This window comes from Pogoniulus pusillus, chromosome 9 (genome assembly GCF_015220805.1).
Source record: "Pogoniulus pusillus isolate bPogPus1 chromosome 9, bPogPus1.pri, whole genome shotgun sequence".
In the NCBI taxonomy this organism is placed as follows: Eukaryota; Metazoa; Chordata; class Aves; order Piciformes; family Lybiidae; genus Pogoniulus; species Pogoniulus pusillus.
In genome coordinates, this window is record NC_087272.1 from 9,021,980 (window position 1) to 9,042,138 (window position 20,159).

A 20,159-nucleotide genomic window follows, 5' to 3' on the forward strand; every position below is an offset into this window, starting at 1 on the left:
TCTTATCTACAAAGCTTCTTGAACACCTCCTGGGATGGTGACTCCACCATCTCCCTGGGCAGCATATTCAATATCCCACCAGTATTTCAGTAAAGAAATTCTTCATAATATCCAGTCTAAACCTCCCTTGGCACAACTTAAGCCAAATTCCTCTCACCCTACTGCTAGTCACTTGGGAGAAGATACCAACACCCATCTCACTCCAGCCTCCTTTCAGGTAGTTGTAGAGAGCAAGGACTCCCCCTAGTCTTCTCTTATCATACAATGGTTGGAAGGGACCTCAAGGATCATCCAGTTCCAACCCCCTGCCAGGTGGCAGGGGCACCTCCCACTAGAACAGGTTGCTCAAGGCTTCATCCAACCTGGCCTTGAACACCTTCAGGGAGGGAGCATCCACAACCTCCCTGAGCAACCCGTCCCCCACCACTCTCACTGTAAATAATTGTTTCCTAGCATCTAGTTTGAATCTCCCCTCTTCCAATTTAAACCCATTACCCCTTGTCCTGTCATTACAAGACCTTGTCAGTAGTCCCTCCCCATCCTTCCCGTGGGCCCCCTTCAGGTACTGCAAGGCCACTACAAGGTATCCTCAAAGCCTTCTCTTCTCCAGGCTGAAGAGCCCCAACTCTTGTAGCCTGTCCTCATAGCACAGGTGCTCCAGCCCTCTCATCATCTTTGTGGCTGTCCTCTGGACTCACTCTAACAGTTCAATGTCCTTCTTGTGTTGGGGGCTCCAGAACTGTACATAGTTCTCCAAACTAAACAACCTCAGTGCCCTCAGCCACTCCCTGTACCGCTGTAGGTCCGTCTTTAACCATAATACAGGCAGTTCTACCATGGCTTCACCAAAAAGGCTCCAAGCACTGAGGGTTAAGTAGAACTGCAAAAGGGATACTCTCATGAAGAGGTTGAAAGAAGCAGAAACGTTTCTGGGTTCAGCAGAAACTGCAAAGTGGAATCCAGAGTTTTAGTGACTGCTAAATAACCCATATGATGCCACTGAAAAAGGACCTGCCAGTGCCCAGCACAAGCTGGCAACAACCAACCAAGGAGAATCAGTTGGGCTGCGACAGTCCCAGATGCCAATGTGATCATTCACCTTTAAACATCCTCCTAAGGAACCTGAGATATCAAACTCAGCAGCTCCTATGAGACAGCTACCACAGAAGCCATGGGTGGTAATAATTTTTCCATCTTATAGTCACTGCTTTCCTAAATTTCAGCCACAGCAGCCATAGGCTAAGGGAACCTGGCAGCTAGAGGACTGAGTGGACTTGCAAGATTCTACCTTCATTTTCATTCATGATGAAACAGAATAAAATGCATTCATCCCCACTTGCAGCTACAGCATCCATAATAAAGGTGGAACTAGTAGTATAATGGAATAGTGGCTTTGAGACGAGCAGAAAAGTAAACCAGACAGCCCAATGTCATCTAGGCAGCTTCACAAAAGAAACAGATTTGCTATCTTCATCATGTTCTTAAAACCAAATTACACGAGATACATTGCCTAAGTTGATTCCTTTCCTACAGCTGATTTTGAAGGTAAAAGGTGGTTGGAGATCATAGCAACAAAATATTCAGTTAGAGAAGTCCATTTTTTTCTCTTTGAGATTTGGCTCATGACTTTCACAAATCACATCTTCTTGACTGGAACAACAATGCCAAGTCTGACCTATACCTGCTGCAAAATCCTAGGTTCAGATGTGCTGAATCAAAAGATTACTCTGTTGCACAGAGTAACACAAAACACAATGCTGCTCCAAAGCTCCTGCATTTGTTTTAGTCTTGCAACCACTACACAACTCCTGAACTACTTAGCAATGTGGTTTTGGCATTTGCTGAACTTGGCTGTGCTTAAAACCAGTGTTTACACAGTCTAGCTTACAGCGCCAGCTTCTCAAGAGTTTCCAGTGAATCTGAGCTTCTTCCACCACTGAAATCATCTTCCTTTCTCTTTTACATATTTTATTCTTCCCCTGGGATATAGCAGACTTACAGTGAATACTTCAAAGAAACAAATTACTTTTAGCAATCTTTCCTTTGCTCTTCTTCTATTTTCAAGCTTTTGTAGCAATATTCCAAGGCAGAGAAAGGGAAACCTGGATATTTGACACAATAATCATGCCTCACTTATTAAACATTATGCAAATGGATGTAACCTGAGAAACATAAAACTGACTAATACAATAACCCAGATGCACAGGTCCTTTAACATTCACATCAAAAAATATATCATAAATTAACTCTGCCACAAATTCATACAGCACTATCCAGAAGTCAGTGATTTATGTCAATACATAAATCACACAAGTTCACAAACTGCAGGTAGAACTCAAAATGTGTAGAGAAAGCATTTAGACAATTGCTTCTCATGAGATGATGATGCTGTTGAGATCAAGATGGGGTGCTCCTTTTGGGCCTTAAAATGTCAGTCACAAAAATTATCAGATGGCATCACGAGTTGCAAAGGGGTCAGTGTTAGATGACTAGATCAGTACCCAGGAAGAAGCATAAGACTTGATGTCTCAAGCAAGAATCTGCTAGAGAAGGCCACCTCTTCCTTTCTGACATTGCTTTCCTTTTTTTCCCCTAATCAATAAGGCTGTGGGTTTTGTCCTCTTTTTCTTCCCTTCCACAGACCAGTCTGATGAATTTCTTGGAGAACCTACAAAACTCAATACAAACAGTCCTACAAAGATTCTATGGTGCAGACAGTCGATGACTATGTAACCATTGCTTGAGCATGAAAATCAAGGATCAACTTAACTACTGCCATAAAATAAGCAAACATAATATTCTGAACCACTCTTTAAGTTCCTTATGAATCAGGTAATTCCTGTATGTGCCAGTAAGACCAAAGATACAATGAAATAAAAAGTCTGACACAACATGAAAGATAAGGAAATAATTTCTGGTAAAATCAAAAGCCTGCTGATTAGCACCTGCTGCTCACTGCACTGTAATATATGCATTTCCTGAATCTAAGACTTCATAGAATCATACAACCAACCAGGTTGGAAGAGACCTCCAAGCTCATCCAGTCCAACCTATAACCCAGCCCTATCCAGTCATCTAGACCATGGCACTAAATGCCTCATCTAGTCTTTTCTTGAACACCTCCAGGGACAGTGTGTCCTCCTAGTCTCCTACTTGCTGGATAAGCAGAAGCTCACTGACGGTATTAGAGTTTCGAAGCAAATACTGTAAAAAAACCACCACACCACAAAGGAAATCTCACTCTACTAAACATGTAAAACAGCATATAAAAACCAGAAGAGAAAAATCTAATATTGCAAAATCCCTCTGTTTATAAGAAAGCATCCAGAGTTTCTGTTTTCAACAATGCCATAGGTGCAAGGAAGACACAAACAAATAATCCTGGTTACGTCAAAAAGGCAGAAACAACAATTTTTGGCTAGTTCTTAGAACTGGAGGAAGGCACTGAAAACATCAACTGATATGCACCCCACAGGATCCAAATTCCTAAACCAGAATGAACAGCAAGCTTCTTGTAACTGTCACTGTTAGATAAACAAGGAGTTCAAGCCATAATTTATAAGATATTTTTTAAAGATGGCACAACAAACTTAGAATTTCAGTGTTCAACATTTGGTTTATAAATGTTTTAAAATGAGATGTGTCTTTGGTACCAATCCAATGAGGCTTTCTGCTCTTCCGCTAACCCTCCAGCAGATCTTTAATCTCATTACATGCCCTGCCTGAGCATTCAAAAATCATCACATGCTATCCTAAAATCATACAATAATTTGGGTTAGAAGGGACTTTTACAGTCCATCTAGCCCAACTCCACTGAAATAAGCAGGGACATCCTTAATTAGATCATGTTGCTCAGAGGCTTGTCCAAGCTGACGTTGAATGTTTCCAAGGATTGGGGATCTATGACCTCTCTGGGCACCTTATGGCAGCATTTTAATACTCTCATTGTATAAAATTTCATCCTTGTGTCTAGCCTAAATCTACTCTCTCTTAGTCTAATACTATTACCTCTTGTCCTATGGCAACAGGCTCTCCTAAAAAGAGTATCATAGAATTGCTTTGGTTGGAAAAGACCTCTGGAGTAACTGAGTGCAACCAGTGACCTAACACCTCCATGCCCATTAAACCATGTCCCAAAGTGCTACGTCTACACATTTCTTGCACAGTTCCAGGGATGGTGACTCCACCACCTCCCTGGGCAGACTGTTTCAACACCTCACCACTCTTTCTGTAAAGAATTTTTTCCTAATATCAAATCTAAAACTCTCTTGACCCAACTAGAGGTCATTTCCTCTTGTCCTATGACTTGAAATTAGGAAGAAGAGACCAACTCTCACCTGGCTCAAACATCTTTTCATGAAGTTGTAGTGAGCAAGAAGGTCTCCCCTCAACTTCCTTTTCTCCAGACTACATAGCTGCAGATTTCTCAGCTGTTCCTATTAAGACCTGTTTTCCAGATCCTTCACTAGCTTCATGGCCTTTCTCTGGACATGCTCCAGCACCTCAATGTCCTACATTGTCCTTCTCAGTGTTACTGAGATTAACTCCTCATTCTCCAGTAGCTCGGATAGGCTGTTCTGCACTCCTTTACTTCCACCAAGCCTCTCCACTTCCTCTTCCTTTGGTTGCATTAATAATAGACATTTGGTGTCCCTCTCCATCTTGTATCAAACTACCATGCAGGAGATTATTTTGGTATCCCTGTTACATCCTCTCCAATAGAAACATGTGTGTGTCTTCACATGTTTTTTTTCTGCCTGTCTGAGCATGTGTGTCCACATGTGTGGGCATGCTGGTGGTAGCATTTAAATCAAGACTGCATTTCTGTATCAGCATTCACTCAGTAGCTGAGGGTTTTGTTACAAATGACAGGAAATTTAATTTGTGTGGTATCTATGGAAGAGGCAATAATGAGTCTGTTATCAACAGATAAAAGTAATTATAAGTAATCATGAGTTTCTTGATAAGATTTGATAGTTTCTAATATTCAATAACACGACAAAGTGCAGTTGACTAGAATCTTGTGATCTCATGAATAAATATTCTCTGTGGTCAACAGGAATGACAACACATAAATTCAAGGAGCAATAAATTGAACCACTATAAATAAGCATAGTTGGGGGACAGGAAGACAAAAAGGAATAAAAGGTAGGTTTTTTTGTTCTTAAATTTTACAGCAAAAAGAGCTAGAATGCAAAGATTTTTCAAGGTAGATTGCTTCACCTTTTCATCAGAAGAATGGCATTTATTGTTGTGTCAAACTGCTGAAGCAGGAAAGGAGTTATAGCTCTAAATATTTTTTATTGCCACAGACTTCACGCCTTTTCTTTTGCATTGAACATTAAAAGGGATATGAAACAAAGGACAAAAAATAACTAGCACTGCTTAACTTCCTAATTATTCCATCTATTAAAATAACAAAGGCATAGTACCACTCCAGAGGAGTTGTTTCACTCAAAGCCTGATATCCTTTTGGCGTCCCAGTCTATGCAGATGTGTTAGATATGGATGCCTTAAACACAATCACAGAATCACAGAGTTAACCAGGTTGGAAGAGACCTCTAGGAGCGTCAAGTCCAACCTATCACCTAACCCTTCTAATTAACTAAACCATGGCACTAAGTGCCTCATCCAGTCTCCTCTTAAACACCTCCAGGGATGGTGACTCCACCATCTCCTTGGGCAGCCCATTCTAATGGGCAATCACTCTTTCCATGAAGAATTTCTTCATAATGCCTGGCCTAAATCTGCCCTGGTGCAGTTTGAGACTGTGTCCTCTTGTTCTGTTGCTGAGTTCCTGAGAGAAGAGACCAACCCCCATCTGGCTACAAGCCTATTTCAGGTAGTTGTAGACATTCTACATTATGGAAGCAATTAATATGCTCCAAAATCAAATGAGAACTTGGTAAAACTATTAATAACAAAAACAACACAAAAACAACCACCACCACCACCCCAAAAAACAACCAACCAACCAATCATAAAACTTAAAAGTCAGGCCAATATAGTTTGGTGGAATTTGGGATGTATGAAACTGCAAGGATCATGTAAGTACATTCTGGCTTTGTTTCCCAACATAATAGGAATTGAAAAGGACAAAAAAATTACACGTCTTGCCAATCAAAGTTGTGAAATTATGTTTCCAGATTACTGAGATTAAAAGATGCACTGTGACACTTTTTTTTTACACTGTCTTGCTTAGATTTTTATCCATAGGTCAGCTTTTTCATTAATCCCTAGAATCTCAGAAAAGGAATAGCTCCTCACTGTGAGTTAACAGCTTTTTCTTGTTTTCTGAAACAGTGACTCACATTCTAGTGTTTCAGTCAGGTATTTTTACCTTAAGCTTGTACAGTGACTTCAATACAGAGAGCTCTGCTGCTCCACAGGTTGGTTAGTGACCCGGTAGCTAATTCAGCTGAAATGACAGTGTGCTGTGCTCATTTGGTCCTTTTTTTGGCTTAAAAGAACCCTTTGGATGAGGATGACAGGCTGAATTTCAAGTATTTTGAACGAAATAGAGGAAGAAGGGAAGGGATGGGGACAGTTTCAAAAAAACAGAGATTCACCACTGCCAGTCACTATCTAGGAGAGAAGTACCTGTAGCCAGTGAAATACATCCTCCAATCTTCCCAGCTTTTTAGATCTTTCAGTTTTGTTGTCTCCATTACTACTGGAGAGAGAAATAGCATACAAATATCCTCTTTGACTGGCAACTGGTTTATTAATAGTTGCTGCATAGGGTACAGATCTACAAAATAAACATAACCATGCAGAAACAGATTGCTGAAAAGCTCTCTGTTCATCTACTCAAAATACAGACTGGTTCCAAAACAAGGCAGCAAGTGAAAATAAAAAATAAGACAATACAAGGAAAAAAACCATCAAAACTGTTTGATTGTTGTAACCCATACCCATTTCATTCTGTTCTAATAGATTTTCCCACTTTCCATCTTTCTTATTGGAAGAAATTAAACCAAACCCAAACTCCATTATTGAAAACACTAAGATTAGTTTCAGAATCTCTTACTAAAAATCCAGTACCTTTTTTGAAGACTTTTGCCCCCTACCTGCTATCATATAAAGTCTGAACTTGTGTAAAGAAGCAAAACTGAATAGCTCACAAACAAGGTTTTGCAGTTAATATACATTTGCTTATCTCAACACTAACATATCTGTGCTGAAAATAAGTTTAACACAGACTTTTAGATAGGGGAGGTCCACTCTATTTTTCAAATTGTTGTGGTGAATCCTCACCTGTTTCTGTTTCAATGGCCTGAGTTTCACGGACTGTTTCAAAGGCATTTCATCCTGTACGTTCAGTTTTTTTCTCTTCCAAGCTTTGCTATTCAGTACAGGATACATTTGCCCTTTCAAGGGAGTAGAATGCAAAACCACAAAAAGATTTAGATGATCTTCTAGTGTTTTCACTAGAAAGGTTACTACAAAATGCTACTGTAAAGAGTGGGGTGTTTCACTAATACTGAAAAGAAAATGGCAGTAAAAGATTTGTATAGAGCCATAGCCATGCAAAATATAGCCCAAGGGACAGAAAAGCTCCTGAGACTGCAGTATAACCTCCACAGATTAAAAGTATTGAAAATATGTCACAAACTAGGTAATTATTTTTGTTTGTTTTTCAAGATAAGCTATTGCTTGAGGAAAATATATTTTAGTGAAACACCAACATACATTTCCCTAAAGATCTCAGCCACTTTTCTTCCCTGTTCCTCCCTTACACATCCTATAGTCTCTTCAGTGCATGCTGGGCACCATCAGTATCCAAACCAGCCTTCTCACAGCAACTGCCTTACAAGTGTAGGGATAAAAGCCACACTACACTAATCCACCTGAGGCTACCTGTAAGTGCCATTACTATAAATGTCTCCAAACCATCCTAGCTCCAAGTCATTGCTGGAAGAGGCAAAGACGCGACACACTACCATAACTCCAGTTGTGGTGGGGTTGAGTCAACCCTTAATCAAAGTAAGTATGTAGAAATAAAAATAGAATTTAAAATAGAATGTAAAAAATAGAATGTAAAAAATAGAATGTAAAAAACAGAATGTAAAAAATAGAATGTAAAAAATAGAATGTAAAATAATGCATGTCATAATAAGACAAAGAAACTCTGGTGGAAGAACTAAACTTTTCATTTATCTTCCTCAGCCTCCACATCTACAACAGGGGAAAACTACTTCATAGAGCTGTTTTGAGAACTGTTCAGATTTGTAAAGTTTGAGCTGAAACACTGGAGAAAGGAATTCTTGTATCAGCTACAAACATACACATTCTTTTATGCACAGGCATATGTAAAAGTGAGGTGACTGAAGATACTGTTGCAACCTTCAAGGCTGGCAACATCTTTCTTTATACAGGAAACAATTCAAGATAACATAAAGTTTATTAAAAACAAACCAGTTTTCTCCTCAAGACTTATAGTTTGGTCTACAAAATTCAGAACATCTTCAGGGGAAATTACAGACATATGTATGTGTATACTTAAATGGATACTCATTCTTTTTGGCAAATGATCACTAACAGATACACTGTGCAATATAACTGGACTGTATTTCTGAAAATACTTGGTTTTCCTACGTGTTTCTCAGCAGCTCACAACTCCTGAGTGTTACTGATGGGTCTCAGCAGAAACAGTTATCAGGGACTCCTATGCCAAAGCATTTGTTGAGTGCAGCATTCTGGGTTAAAGCTCACCAACAGAATGGGTGCTTCCAGTCTCAAGTTGTGCTGGGGGAAGTCTAGGCTGGATGTTAGGAGGAAGTTGTTGGCAGAGAGAGTGATTGGCATTGGAATGGGCTGCCCAGGGAGGTGGTGGAGTCACCACCCCTGGAGGTGTTGAAGAAAAGCCTGGATGAGGCACTTAGTGCCATGGTGTAGTTGACTGGCTAGGGCTGGGTGCTAGGTTGGACTGGCTGATCTTGGAGGTCTCTTCCAACCTGGTTGATTCTATGGTTCTATGCATGCTCATTAATAACTTTACTGTCAGTGCAGGAAACACTCTAACGAAAAGAATTGCTGCATTTTGGGTTTTGTGTGTGTATTGTTTTGTTCTACTTGCCTCCAAGCTTGACTCATAATTTACAGGAAAGAATAGCACAAGGAAAGGTTGGATGTGGCACTTGGTGCCATGGTCTAGCCTTGAGCTCTGTGGTAAAGGGTTGGACTTGATGATCTGTGAGAGATCTCTTCCAACCCTGATGATACTGTGATACTGTGATCATCATCACAGCTCTTCCTGCCAGCAAAAATTCAATATAAAGAACCTGAAGCATTTTTGCTTACATATAAGGTTGCTTAAAATCGAATTTCAATTGACAAAATGTCACTTTATAATGGTAAATACAAAATTTGAAGCTTCCATCTAGCAGCTAAGTTCCAAATCTCCCAGGTTTGCTTCAGTTTGCAAGATTTCCAAGGTTCCAGGGCACAAAGTCATCAGGGCTTGAGACTGCTAATGGGTGATTAAGGAAATTCTGGTATTTTGGAAACTTTGTGAAAGGCTAAGGTCTTAGATATCATAACATTATCTTTAAGTCACTATAATCTTGATGAAATACATGGTTTTTTATAGCTCTTCTTTTAATTACTTTTTTTTTAAGCTAGTGAAACCACTTGGATCTGCAACAGATTGCACTGGAATTCAAAGCTGAAATACAGCATGAGGATCAGTAAAAACAATAAACCAGTAGGAGTTTAATATTGAATGAAAACCATGTGCAGCAGGATAGTAAAATACTCTATACTATTCCTGAGCACAGTGGAATGTTTTGCTTTGACGTCATTCCTAATAAAATGCAGAACACAGTAGTGTATTTCTGCCATCTGTAGAATAGGATGAAGAAAACACAAAGGTCATTTGATAAAGAAATGATTTAGGAATATAAGAAATACTTCAGAGTTCTTAATTATATTTTGACAGCTCTTTGTACATCTCATAATGGAAGCACAGCACCAGACTTGTGATTGCTTTTCTGTACTCATATGTACTCTGTTAAGCTAAGTACTGCTATACCAAATTAAGGCTTACAAGTAATTTTGCTTCACAATTCTTCACTTGCTATTAGAAGACTCAGTATGTTCTGGTGACAGCTTCAACTTCTAGATGAATAGGTGGAATGCTAGAATGTGATTCCCTGTAACATTTATGCTAACATTTGTAATGAGTGACTCAGACCTTCATGTTTATTTTATTAAACCAAATCAGAACTTAATGATTCCACTACGAAGAATAGTTAGTAACAACCTACAAATACAAAGCTGCCCTTCACACCCTTCTTACACTGAGCATTAGGAAGCAGTTCTTTACTAGGAGGGTGGTGGAACACTGGGATAGGTTACCCAGGGAAGTGGTGGAGGCCAGGAAGACTCACCCCTGAAGATATTTAGTGTTATGCTTGATTTGGCTCTGAGCAACCTGATCTAGTTTGGGATGCTTCCTTACTGTAGGGCAGTTGGACATGACCTCTAGACATACCTTCCAACCCAGTGCATTCTGATTCTATGTTTTCTTTAAAATTGTAAACATTAGTTTTATATATTTACTCTGGGACTTGGTTTTCCAGACTAATAATACCATAAATGGTCATTATGTGAACTATGGAATGAGTAGATCAGCCTTGGACCAAATAACTTACACTCCCAAGCTTTCATCATCTATTGCTTGCACCTACTCTGTAAGGAAATCTTCAGGTTTAGTAAAAGATTCACTTTCCTAACAACAGAACTTATTTGATGAGGATATCCAGAGCTGGCAATACCTTGCATGAAGAGCCTTTCCCACAAAATTCTGTACAAGGAATATTCTTATTTTTATATTTGTAGAAAACCAAAACTTTGACTGAATTGGTAATTGTTAAATTAACAGACTTGAAATCTGATATTTTTCTCAATCAGGTAAGAAAATCAGATATAAATTACCAGTTGCAGGAAATTCTGTGGAACATTTAAAGGACTTACTATTTCAGCACAAGATGGGTTTGAGATTGAAAATCTGTAAAATAGCAGTTAGAAGAATACAAAAGCACAGTTGGAGTAGTCTGTCCTCTGCTTTGTGCACCTGACATTAGATGAAGTGAGCACTAGCAAGTCTGATTCTCCCCAGTGAAGTTCACTTACAGGGTACTGTAAGGAAGTCAATCTGCCATTAGAGGTTCCTTTACCAATCCTGACAAAAAAAGTCATATTAGAAGCAGAGCACAATATCCAATGCTACAAGAATTTTGCTTGTTGATGCCTGGAACTTACTCCCTTCAGCCTTTTAAAGTCATGTGCGTGGATTCCTTAGCCTTGCTGCAGCTGATAGCCCAGCACAATTTGCCCCTAAATCTCCAATTCCATGCTTTTGTCTTCATAAAGCAAAGAATCTTCTTATCTACAGTGGTGTCATCTGCTTTGCCAAAGAAGAATTTAATATTCACAGCTATCCTGGTTTACACATGTGCATAAGTTCACCAGGGGAAGCTGAAGAGTTTTATATCTTTAAAGTGGTTATTGTAAGTTGATGCTGATTTATCACATACAAAGCTGAGAAAGCAACATACTTTCAAGTAATTAAATACATGAATTCCTCCTGGGAATTCCATCTTTTGTGTTATAAAAATTTATGTACACATCAGACAGTAAACAAGAATTTTTGAGCACGATTTCTCCTCCTACATTCTCTGATGTGCTTCAGTTGGGCAATTAACATAAATGCCTTCATCATGGCTTTTCATATTGGTTTTCCATGTTCACAAGTCAGTATGAGCTCAGTGCTCCCTTAAAAGATCACACAATTTTGATAGTATTCTGGAATTCTATTACAGCTTTAGAAGGGAAGGAAAATGGTAAGCAAATGGTAAAGCTCTGCCCAACTAATACATATGAAACTTAGTAGAAGCTGATTTATACAGTGCCCTCCATTAAAATTACTTTCAGATTTCAAAACTGATGGTAAATTGTTGTAAGCAGCAATGGGATCAAAATTTGGCCTTGTTATGGGTACAGATGGAAGTAAGAAACAGACTAATACATACTGTGTTTGGCTCTCTTCCTATATCTATCTGGCCACTAGATGAGACTAATCATTTTCTCAGAAGACACTACATTAATCTATTTCTACTGCAGTATATGAGTCCAAGCTCTCAGGCTAAGCTTAACCTTATTTTAGTTTACACAGGTACAACTAATCAGTTTGGACTTGATGACAGTGGTCAGGAGGAAATATGTGCTGTGCATATGAAAACATAAAAACTACAAATGTTTTAAACTGAAGATGGTTTTTGGATGTTCTTTTGGTTTTGTTTGAAAGTCAAATAAATCTATTATTTACTCTCTTCCAGTACTTGTCGTTCTTTACCAAAGCCTAACAAACTCTTCATTTCCCTTTGAAACTACATTTCCTCCTTCACATAGAGGACCCACCTCAACATGATGTGAAGTTCAGTATTCAACATCCACTGATGTTCATTATACCCAGGGTAGAACATGGGAAATGCAGTAGCTCTTTCATGGTAGTGAAAACAATTCAGACAAAACATGAGCTTGAATTTTTAGATGCAAAAATCATATTTGGCTCCCTTGAAATCATAACAGAGTGCACTGCCCATGCATATACTCCAAGTTCTAGTGCATTTTCCGATTTCTAAGTAATCAATTTTACATAAAGAATTCAGAAGAAACACGATTCATTGAAGGAATTTCATAACCTACACTTCAATACTGGCCTGATGGCACCCTGAAAAAGCATGAGAGTAACACACAAATGTATAAGCCAAAAACAACATGACTCCAGATTTGCCTAGGAAGCAAAAAAATTGAGTGACTGTACCTCTTCTTTGTTACAAAAATCACTATTCAAATTCAACAGCAAAATCTGACCTGCAACTCACAGCTCAAAAGCACATCAGCATTTGAATATCCAAACTGAGTCATACAATGCTGCAGCAGGATCATGACTTTACAGTGGAGCTTAAGGTATCAGCTTCTAGAAGGAAAAACAACCAACAAGATCGTTCTCTAGAGTATGTACAGCTAGTGATGTGGTTACAATCATGGAGCTTCTCTCAGGAGCAGCAACTGCACTGCACTGTGTTCTCAAATTGATGGATGACTACTCCAACCTCATGATGATACTGTCCTTCACAAGTGCACTTGTCTCCTACCCTCACTCTCCATACAAGTAGAGAGACTCAAGTCATTCCTAAGGCAAACTGTTTGGAACAAAGAATATGAAGCTTACAACTCAGTTTATGATGGCCAGGACAAAAGAAGCACATCCAACTCTAAGGATCTGACACGTAGAGACCACTTTCCACCATTAATGATTAGGATATATTATGAACCTTGCCTATAGATTAAAAAGCCATCAAAACACATAGATGATCACTTGAACTCATCAAATGCCCCAGCAGTGAATGGCATTTCTTAGCTAAGACAAACGTTTAACAGGTCTTGGAATGCAGTTGGCTATCCAAACAAGCCAAGAAACTCAGCAGGACTTAAAATACATTTTCTTTACACAATCCCCTATCTGTCTTTCCTGCTGTCAGATACTCAATTCTTTCCTAAGGTCTAGGATTCTCTTTATCATCACAGTGTTTTCTAGGAAGTGATGAATGTCTTACATATGCTATTGCCATCCAAACCAGCTCAAAACTATGGCCTGCATCTTGCTGGCTACTTTTCTCAGTCCTTAACAAAACTAGAAGTTAAAATGGTTCCCACCAGCAATGTTGCCAGCACAGACCACCAACAACCATGAATGAGAATCTCTGCCATCAGAAATGAAAACCACTCCAGTCACATGCCCTGAAGCTTGATGGTGAAAAAGACACATGAATATTTTTGTCACCAGAATTGCTATGGTAACTCTTTATCAGGCACACAGCACTGGAAAATTTCAAGCTGAAATGACATCACTTACACAGACATTTCACATGGAAGAAAAAAAGAATCTCATGAAAACAAGTATCAATCATCAGTACTTCGTCCATTTCTACTGTAGGTTTGAATGGCTGCCAAAGAAAAGGGAGAAGCATCTGTGGGGCTGCTGTATCTCAAAGTCCCATGTATGCTGATATGAGAGAAAGTGTTGCACCAGAGATAGAGTAGGAAGGGAATGTTGCCATGAAGAAGAAAAGAGTTGGATGACTGGGTCAAAGTCACAGCAAAACACCATCCTGCCCCATATTTGCAGATGTTAGTAGTTTTAGTTCAGTGGAATTTTGTAAAGGATTGCTTTCTCATCCTTCACCATAACACTGAATGCACTGGTTTCCAATATTTATATGAATTTTACTTCAACAACAATAAAAAAAATTAAAAATAACAAGCCTTCACCCAGCCAGTACATTCCTCATGGGATTAACTTTTGAGTAGAAGCTAAAATCTGTTATTTTACAAACACAAATATTTGCATTGTTTTAAATAGAGGCTGTATGGGTAGAACCTGGTTGTATGGATTTATTGGGAAAAGAAACCTTTCTGGTCCAAACTAACCTAAATACATAGTTACATTCTAAGCAAGAAAAAAAAAATAGGTGTTCTCTTTGGAGTTACTCGAAACCCAGACTTTAAGCTTCAGCAAAAAATACATAAAATTGTATTCATAGAACCACAGAATTGAATCAACCAGGTTAGAAGAGACTTCCAGGATCATCCAGTCCAACCTAGCACCCAGCCCTACCCAATCGACTAGACCATGGCGCTAAGTGCCTCATCCAGACTTGGTTGAAGAATCTCAGTTTACATGGTAAAGGTTATACTAGAAATTTCTGTAAGTATTGATTTTAATCTTTACCTTTCACAGATACAATAGAACTATGAGATTATTATGAAACAAACAAAACAACAACAACAACAAAAATCTAAACCAAAAATCCCCAAAACCCCAAAACCCAACAACAGTTATAAAATCCACAAAACCCCAAACCAAACACCACAGACTTGTGGGTTGTAATAAACCATCTTCTTACTTAAAATGTAATTTAAAATAAGACAAAAAGAAGTAAAATTATCTTTTGTGGTGTGTTTTTGAAGAGGTAGCAGTAAAAATTCAAAGAAATGAGACAGGAGGTGTTGCTGATCTGTTATGAATTTATATTTGTGCCCAGTAATTATGCACATTGGGTGAACTTAGGTAGTCTTTTGTTGGATATAGTAATATTAAATGCAGTGATTGTACAGAATTGTCTGAATATTATGCAGTGGAAAACAAGCCATGGACGGGAGAGAGTGCATGAGTTCAGAAGTACTGATAGAGGGTTGGAATGACCTTAGAGAACGGTGTATAGGGTTAACACTCCAGGGGGTGTAACCCTGAACCTGACCCTAAGTGGTCTTGACCACTGCCCAGAGGTGGATCTGAACACCACCAGGTGATGGTTAGCCCACTCACCCTTCCTGTCCCATAAAAGCAGGGGGACTTCCTGTTTCACTCTCTCCGCATCCCCCTCTGCACCTCTCTCTGCACTCCCTACCTTGGTTATACCACCATTACCATCTGTTCCTGGTTTCTCTTTGTTACACCACGTGGCCATCACCCACGAGGCAGAGAAAGCCATCACCATCACAACTGGGTTGTATTTATACCATTTTGTATTTGCTATTTTCTTTTCCCTATCCTTTGTAACTTCCCTACCTCAGATACCTCTTTTAAGTTAATGTTAAACTTTTCTTTTTAACTTCCAAATCGAGTGAGATTCATTTGTTTGGGTGTGCTTACTTCTCTTTCTTCATCTAATCTCTTTCTTTTGGGAAATAAGGGGAAGAGGGAAGGGCACTTTATAAAATTGTTATTGGTTCTATCAAATTTATCTGAGTCTCTGGAAATTAATATTAGAACCGAGACAAATGGTGTAACAAATGTAAACAAAGGTAAGCCTGGAGTCTGTGGGTTTTGCCTATCTCTGCTGACTGAACTGCTCAGACACAACGTACATGTTGTTGAGAGAACATGAAGAGTGTCTATGCCAATTAGTGTGTGATCCCAACATAGTCCTAATAGTCTAACGTGATTTTGTAATCCTCTTATGTAGCCTTCTGATAGGAAGTATACAAGCCCATGTTTGGGGTGCAATAAACGGATTGGATTTGGAACTTGCTTATGTTAAGCTTTTTTCCCTGTCTCTTATTACCCCCTTTTTACCAGTGGTAAACAGCCTGAGACAGTCCTTTTTGAAAACCATAGCAAAAAAAAAATAAGTAGGTGTTAACGCAACTCTGAATGCAAAAAGGATTTCAAATTATCTTTGATCTTAATGTGGATAGAATCAGCTATGACACCAAAAACTTTTCTTTTGTCAACATGGCCATTCTCATCTTTGAAATCAGGAAGCTTTTAGTTGCTAACCAAACTGGTCAGTAATTTCATTTCAGATTTCCCATGGCCACAGTTAAGACTGAGGATATTGCTGACAATCATACGTGACTGAAATATCTGCAGATTTGAAATGAGAAACTGAAGGAGGTTGACTTATCTGTATATGAATAGATTATCTTTTCTACTGAGGGTTCACAATTTTTAAAGTCTTGCAATTTTTAAAAACACCTCTTTTAATATTTTTAAAATGCTATCTCTTGAAGGATCTGGGCTTTACTTTAAGAGGAAAGATATTTAAAGATAATTGTCTACGTCACACAAAAGTCAACATAGGCTAAAAAGCAATTCAGCAGATTTTTTTTTTTCAATTCAGTAGCTGTCTATAACCACAATTTGTAATTAAGTGGCAGCAAATGTGTATAATTAGTCACGTGGAAAGTCCCTGAGGCATCCAAGACAGCTGCCCGTGACTGACAGATACAATGGTCCAGCACAGACTGTAGCCCCTGTACATTCAACAGCCAGAGGCTAGGTTGCAGATCATCTCATGCAACAAATGCCTGCATGCAGGCAATGCAATCAAGCCCTAGGAGCTGAAGAGGTCTCCAGGTGCACTGAGTATTCATTCAACCCTCACTGAGTGCAAGAACACCTCACATATCAACACCTACACACAAGCTTCCAGATTTAGGCATCTTGACCTAAAGCTGATTTCTACTCATAACTGTCTCATTCTGCTCTGACTTCCTCATCAGTGCCTTTGCAAGAATTATCCCTGGACTCGATCAACCAGGTTGAATGACTGAGTACATTCATATCCTCCCTGCCACAGCAAGAGCATCTCAAGCTGGAAAGGAGGAAAAGGCAATCTTAAGAACAATGGTAAGTGCTGCCTAGAACAATAGCAATGGCACAGAGGTGAGGACTGAGAGGAACTACTGAAGTTAGGCTGTAAGAATTCTCACCTTCAGTTTTGTGGGGTCTGGTACCTGTTTTCTGTACAATCATTCAGGGAACAGAGAAGTTAATAAAATTTATGGTGTTGTGTGGATGTTCAGAGTCTTTCCCCCACTTCTTTTACAGTTGTGATAAAATTTCTCTGCCTTTCTGCCCTTGAAACAGCACTGCCGTTTCCACTCTAGCTCTTTGCCTACAGCTACCTCAGGGCAGTTCATGTAGAGATATGAGTTCCAAAGACTGAGAAGCTGTTTACAAGCATGAAGTAAGAGACACTCTTCAAGTGACTGAAATGTAAGAGATGAGGGTCCAAAACCAGAGGGAAAAGACATGGGTGGCAGCACAAGTCAACATCAACTAGAGGGTAGCCCACAGGCGCAACTAACAGCCTCAAGTCTTCAACAGAGCTTATTCAGAGCAAGAGTGCCACACAGAATTACCATCTCTCTCTTTACTGACTTCCAGCAACACAGAGACTGAAGATACCTCTCTGTGCTGGCCACACATCAAAAGCCTACTGTGAAACATAAGTGCTGTGAGGGGGAACATTTTGAGCATCCTACAGACAACTTATAATACTATTAAAAGGAGTCCAGCACTACAAAGATAACAGACATTCAAACTCAGTGGGATGAGAACTGACTCTCAACAGAAAATGATGGTTAGAAACAAACAAACAAATCTAAGGGAAATGCTTATTTCCCATAAAGAGAATTTCAACCTAAATGAATTTGGTAGATAAGGTTGTAAAGATTTGACTTTCAGTTGTGATTCTGCAATAGGCCCTCACAGAAATCTGGATTCAGACAACTAACTTGTGCTAAGATGTCCCACAGACCAGAGCTTACTTCCTGTAGTGCATCCTTAGTATGCAGAAAGGTAGATTTTTTTTTCCACGTTTGATTTCACTGAGTTTGGCTTTGGTATTGAGTTTTTTTCCTTTCTTCTCTCCTATCCTGCATTTCTATACCACTCTAACTCAAATGATTTACATTTAATTTTCCCCATACCTAATGTTTCCTTTCTGCTGGCCTATTTCTACCTTAGGACTGAGGTTAGATCTCTAGATTTCCATGTCTTCAATGGCAGCTCACAAGACAAAGTTCTCCTACTCTTAAATAAAGCAGAACTAACTCAAAGCAGTGAATATAATTAATCAAAATAGCTAGCAGTGCAATATTTAACATAACTGGGGATTGCCTGGATTATAGCAACATTATTAGCATGTGATTAATAAGCAGTTGAAGTATTACATTTGCTACATGCTTGCCAAGTTATTTTATCTTTCTTTAAAGTTAGGTGGCAAAGTTTCAAGCCATAGTTAGGAGATTTACTTGATTCAGTATTATGTTGTTAACCCCACCATCTGGTCAAACAGCTGAGGGAACTCACACAACCATATGGGGGGCCCATGTTTCTCTCTTGGGAAATATTTGCCTCACTGAATTATGCAATGGTTACCAGCTTTCACCTTGCCTACAGTATCCTCACCAAAATACTTTGTAGAAAACCTGAGTTTAGTGGGCCTTATGTTTAGTAGGAAAATAAGATGGCACTTACTTGAGGACCAGGCTGACCCTGAAAAACAAGAAAAAGATAAGGTTATGGAATGTTATGACAAGGAGTAACTCATTAAATAGTAGCAAACAGTTACAGTACCCTCTAAAAAGCAGATGACCAGAAAAAAAATCAACTAAGCAAGCAACCAAAGAAACCTCCCAAAACAATAACTGTATTGAAAGTCAGAGTGTGGATTCTTATGTTTACCCTGAATTTTGAATGTGTTAATGCAAACTGATGAACTTTCTTGCAACTAACTGATTCCAGAAATAAATGACACTCACCCATCACTGAACCCACATTTGAGAAGCTTAGTATTTTTTGACAGAGCAACTTAGAAAGTCTTCATTTAATATTTCTCAAGTGAGAAAGAATATACAGATGCTGAGAAGATTAAGAAATAGGCAGTGGGTGTTTTTTCTCTGTTACAGGTCACCCTCATTTGTCAAGGAAGTGCTAATTACTGCCTATTGAATGAACCAGTTCTGATAACTGGAGGAAAACAACGCTCAGCAAACAACAATCTTTGCAATTGCTGCAAGCACCATAGTTTCAAGCAAGTATAAACCAATATTTAAACCACCAGGTCAGCATGAGAGGAGGTAGCCAATACACTTCCTCTCCTTACTTATCAGTATCACCCTTGGACCAAGCCTGGACAAATGTAGAGGCACATCTGCACAGGAAGTTTGTGTATCTCTTATTGCTGCAAACCTCTTTACCAGGCTGACTTCCCACCACTAAGGTCCTTAAGACCAGTGACAGCCACCAGTTACTCTTGCCTGTTCACTACAAATTGTTTGCATGAAGCAGAATTATCTTCCAAAGGAGTGTAGGAGCCGTAAGCACGAAATACAACCACCCAGACAAGCAGCTCATACTATAAGACAGAAAGAAATATTTACATATGTCACCTCATAAGGCTAATTTCTTAATCTCCCAGGCTTTCTGATTTTACAGAATCACAGATTAACTGTAGTTGAAAAAAGATCTTCAAGATCATCAAGTGTTTTAAAACACTTCAACATTGTTTCTGTTGAATTGAAACTGTATTTCCCTATATTGAAAGAAAACTGAGCATGGAGGCTTCTTGTGAGTCTTACAGAAGCTGCCCACTGTAGCTAGAACCTATTGCTACACAGAGTTGAAACTTTTCCATCTGAACTCCAGGGAACACATTGTTACTGTCAGGAAAACCAAACACTGGCACAGGTTTGCAACAGAAATTGTGGAAGTCTCCATCCTTGGAGATACTTAAAAGCCATTTGAGCATAATCCTGTGCAAGGTGGTCTGGATGGTTCTGCTTGAATGGAAAGGTTA

At 39.0% G+C, this 20,159-nt stretch overlaps 1 protein-coding gene across 1 annotated transcript in view; it reads right to left on the bottom strand.

The window, feature by feature from the left end:
• The window catches only part of COL25A1 (collagen type XXV alpha 1 chain), a 347,683-nt gene that overhangs the window by 111,784 nt on the left and 215,740 nt on the right, over positions 1-20,159 (bottom strand). The window contains exon 7 of the mRNA XM_064149390.1: positions 18,839-18,856. Coding sequence (XP_064005460.1) covers positions 18,839-18,856 — 18 coding nt within the window. The remainder of the gene's footprint in view (positions 1-18,838; positions 18,857-20,159) is intronic.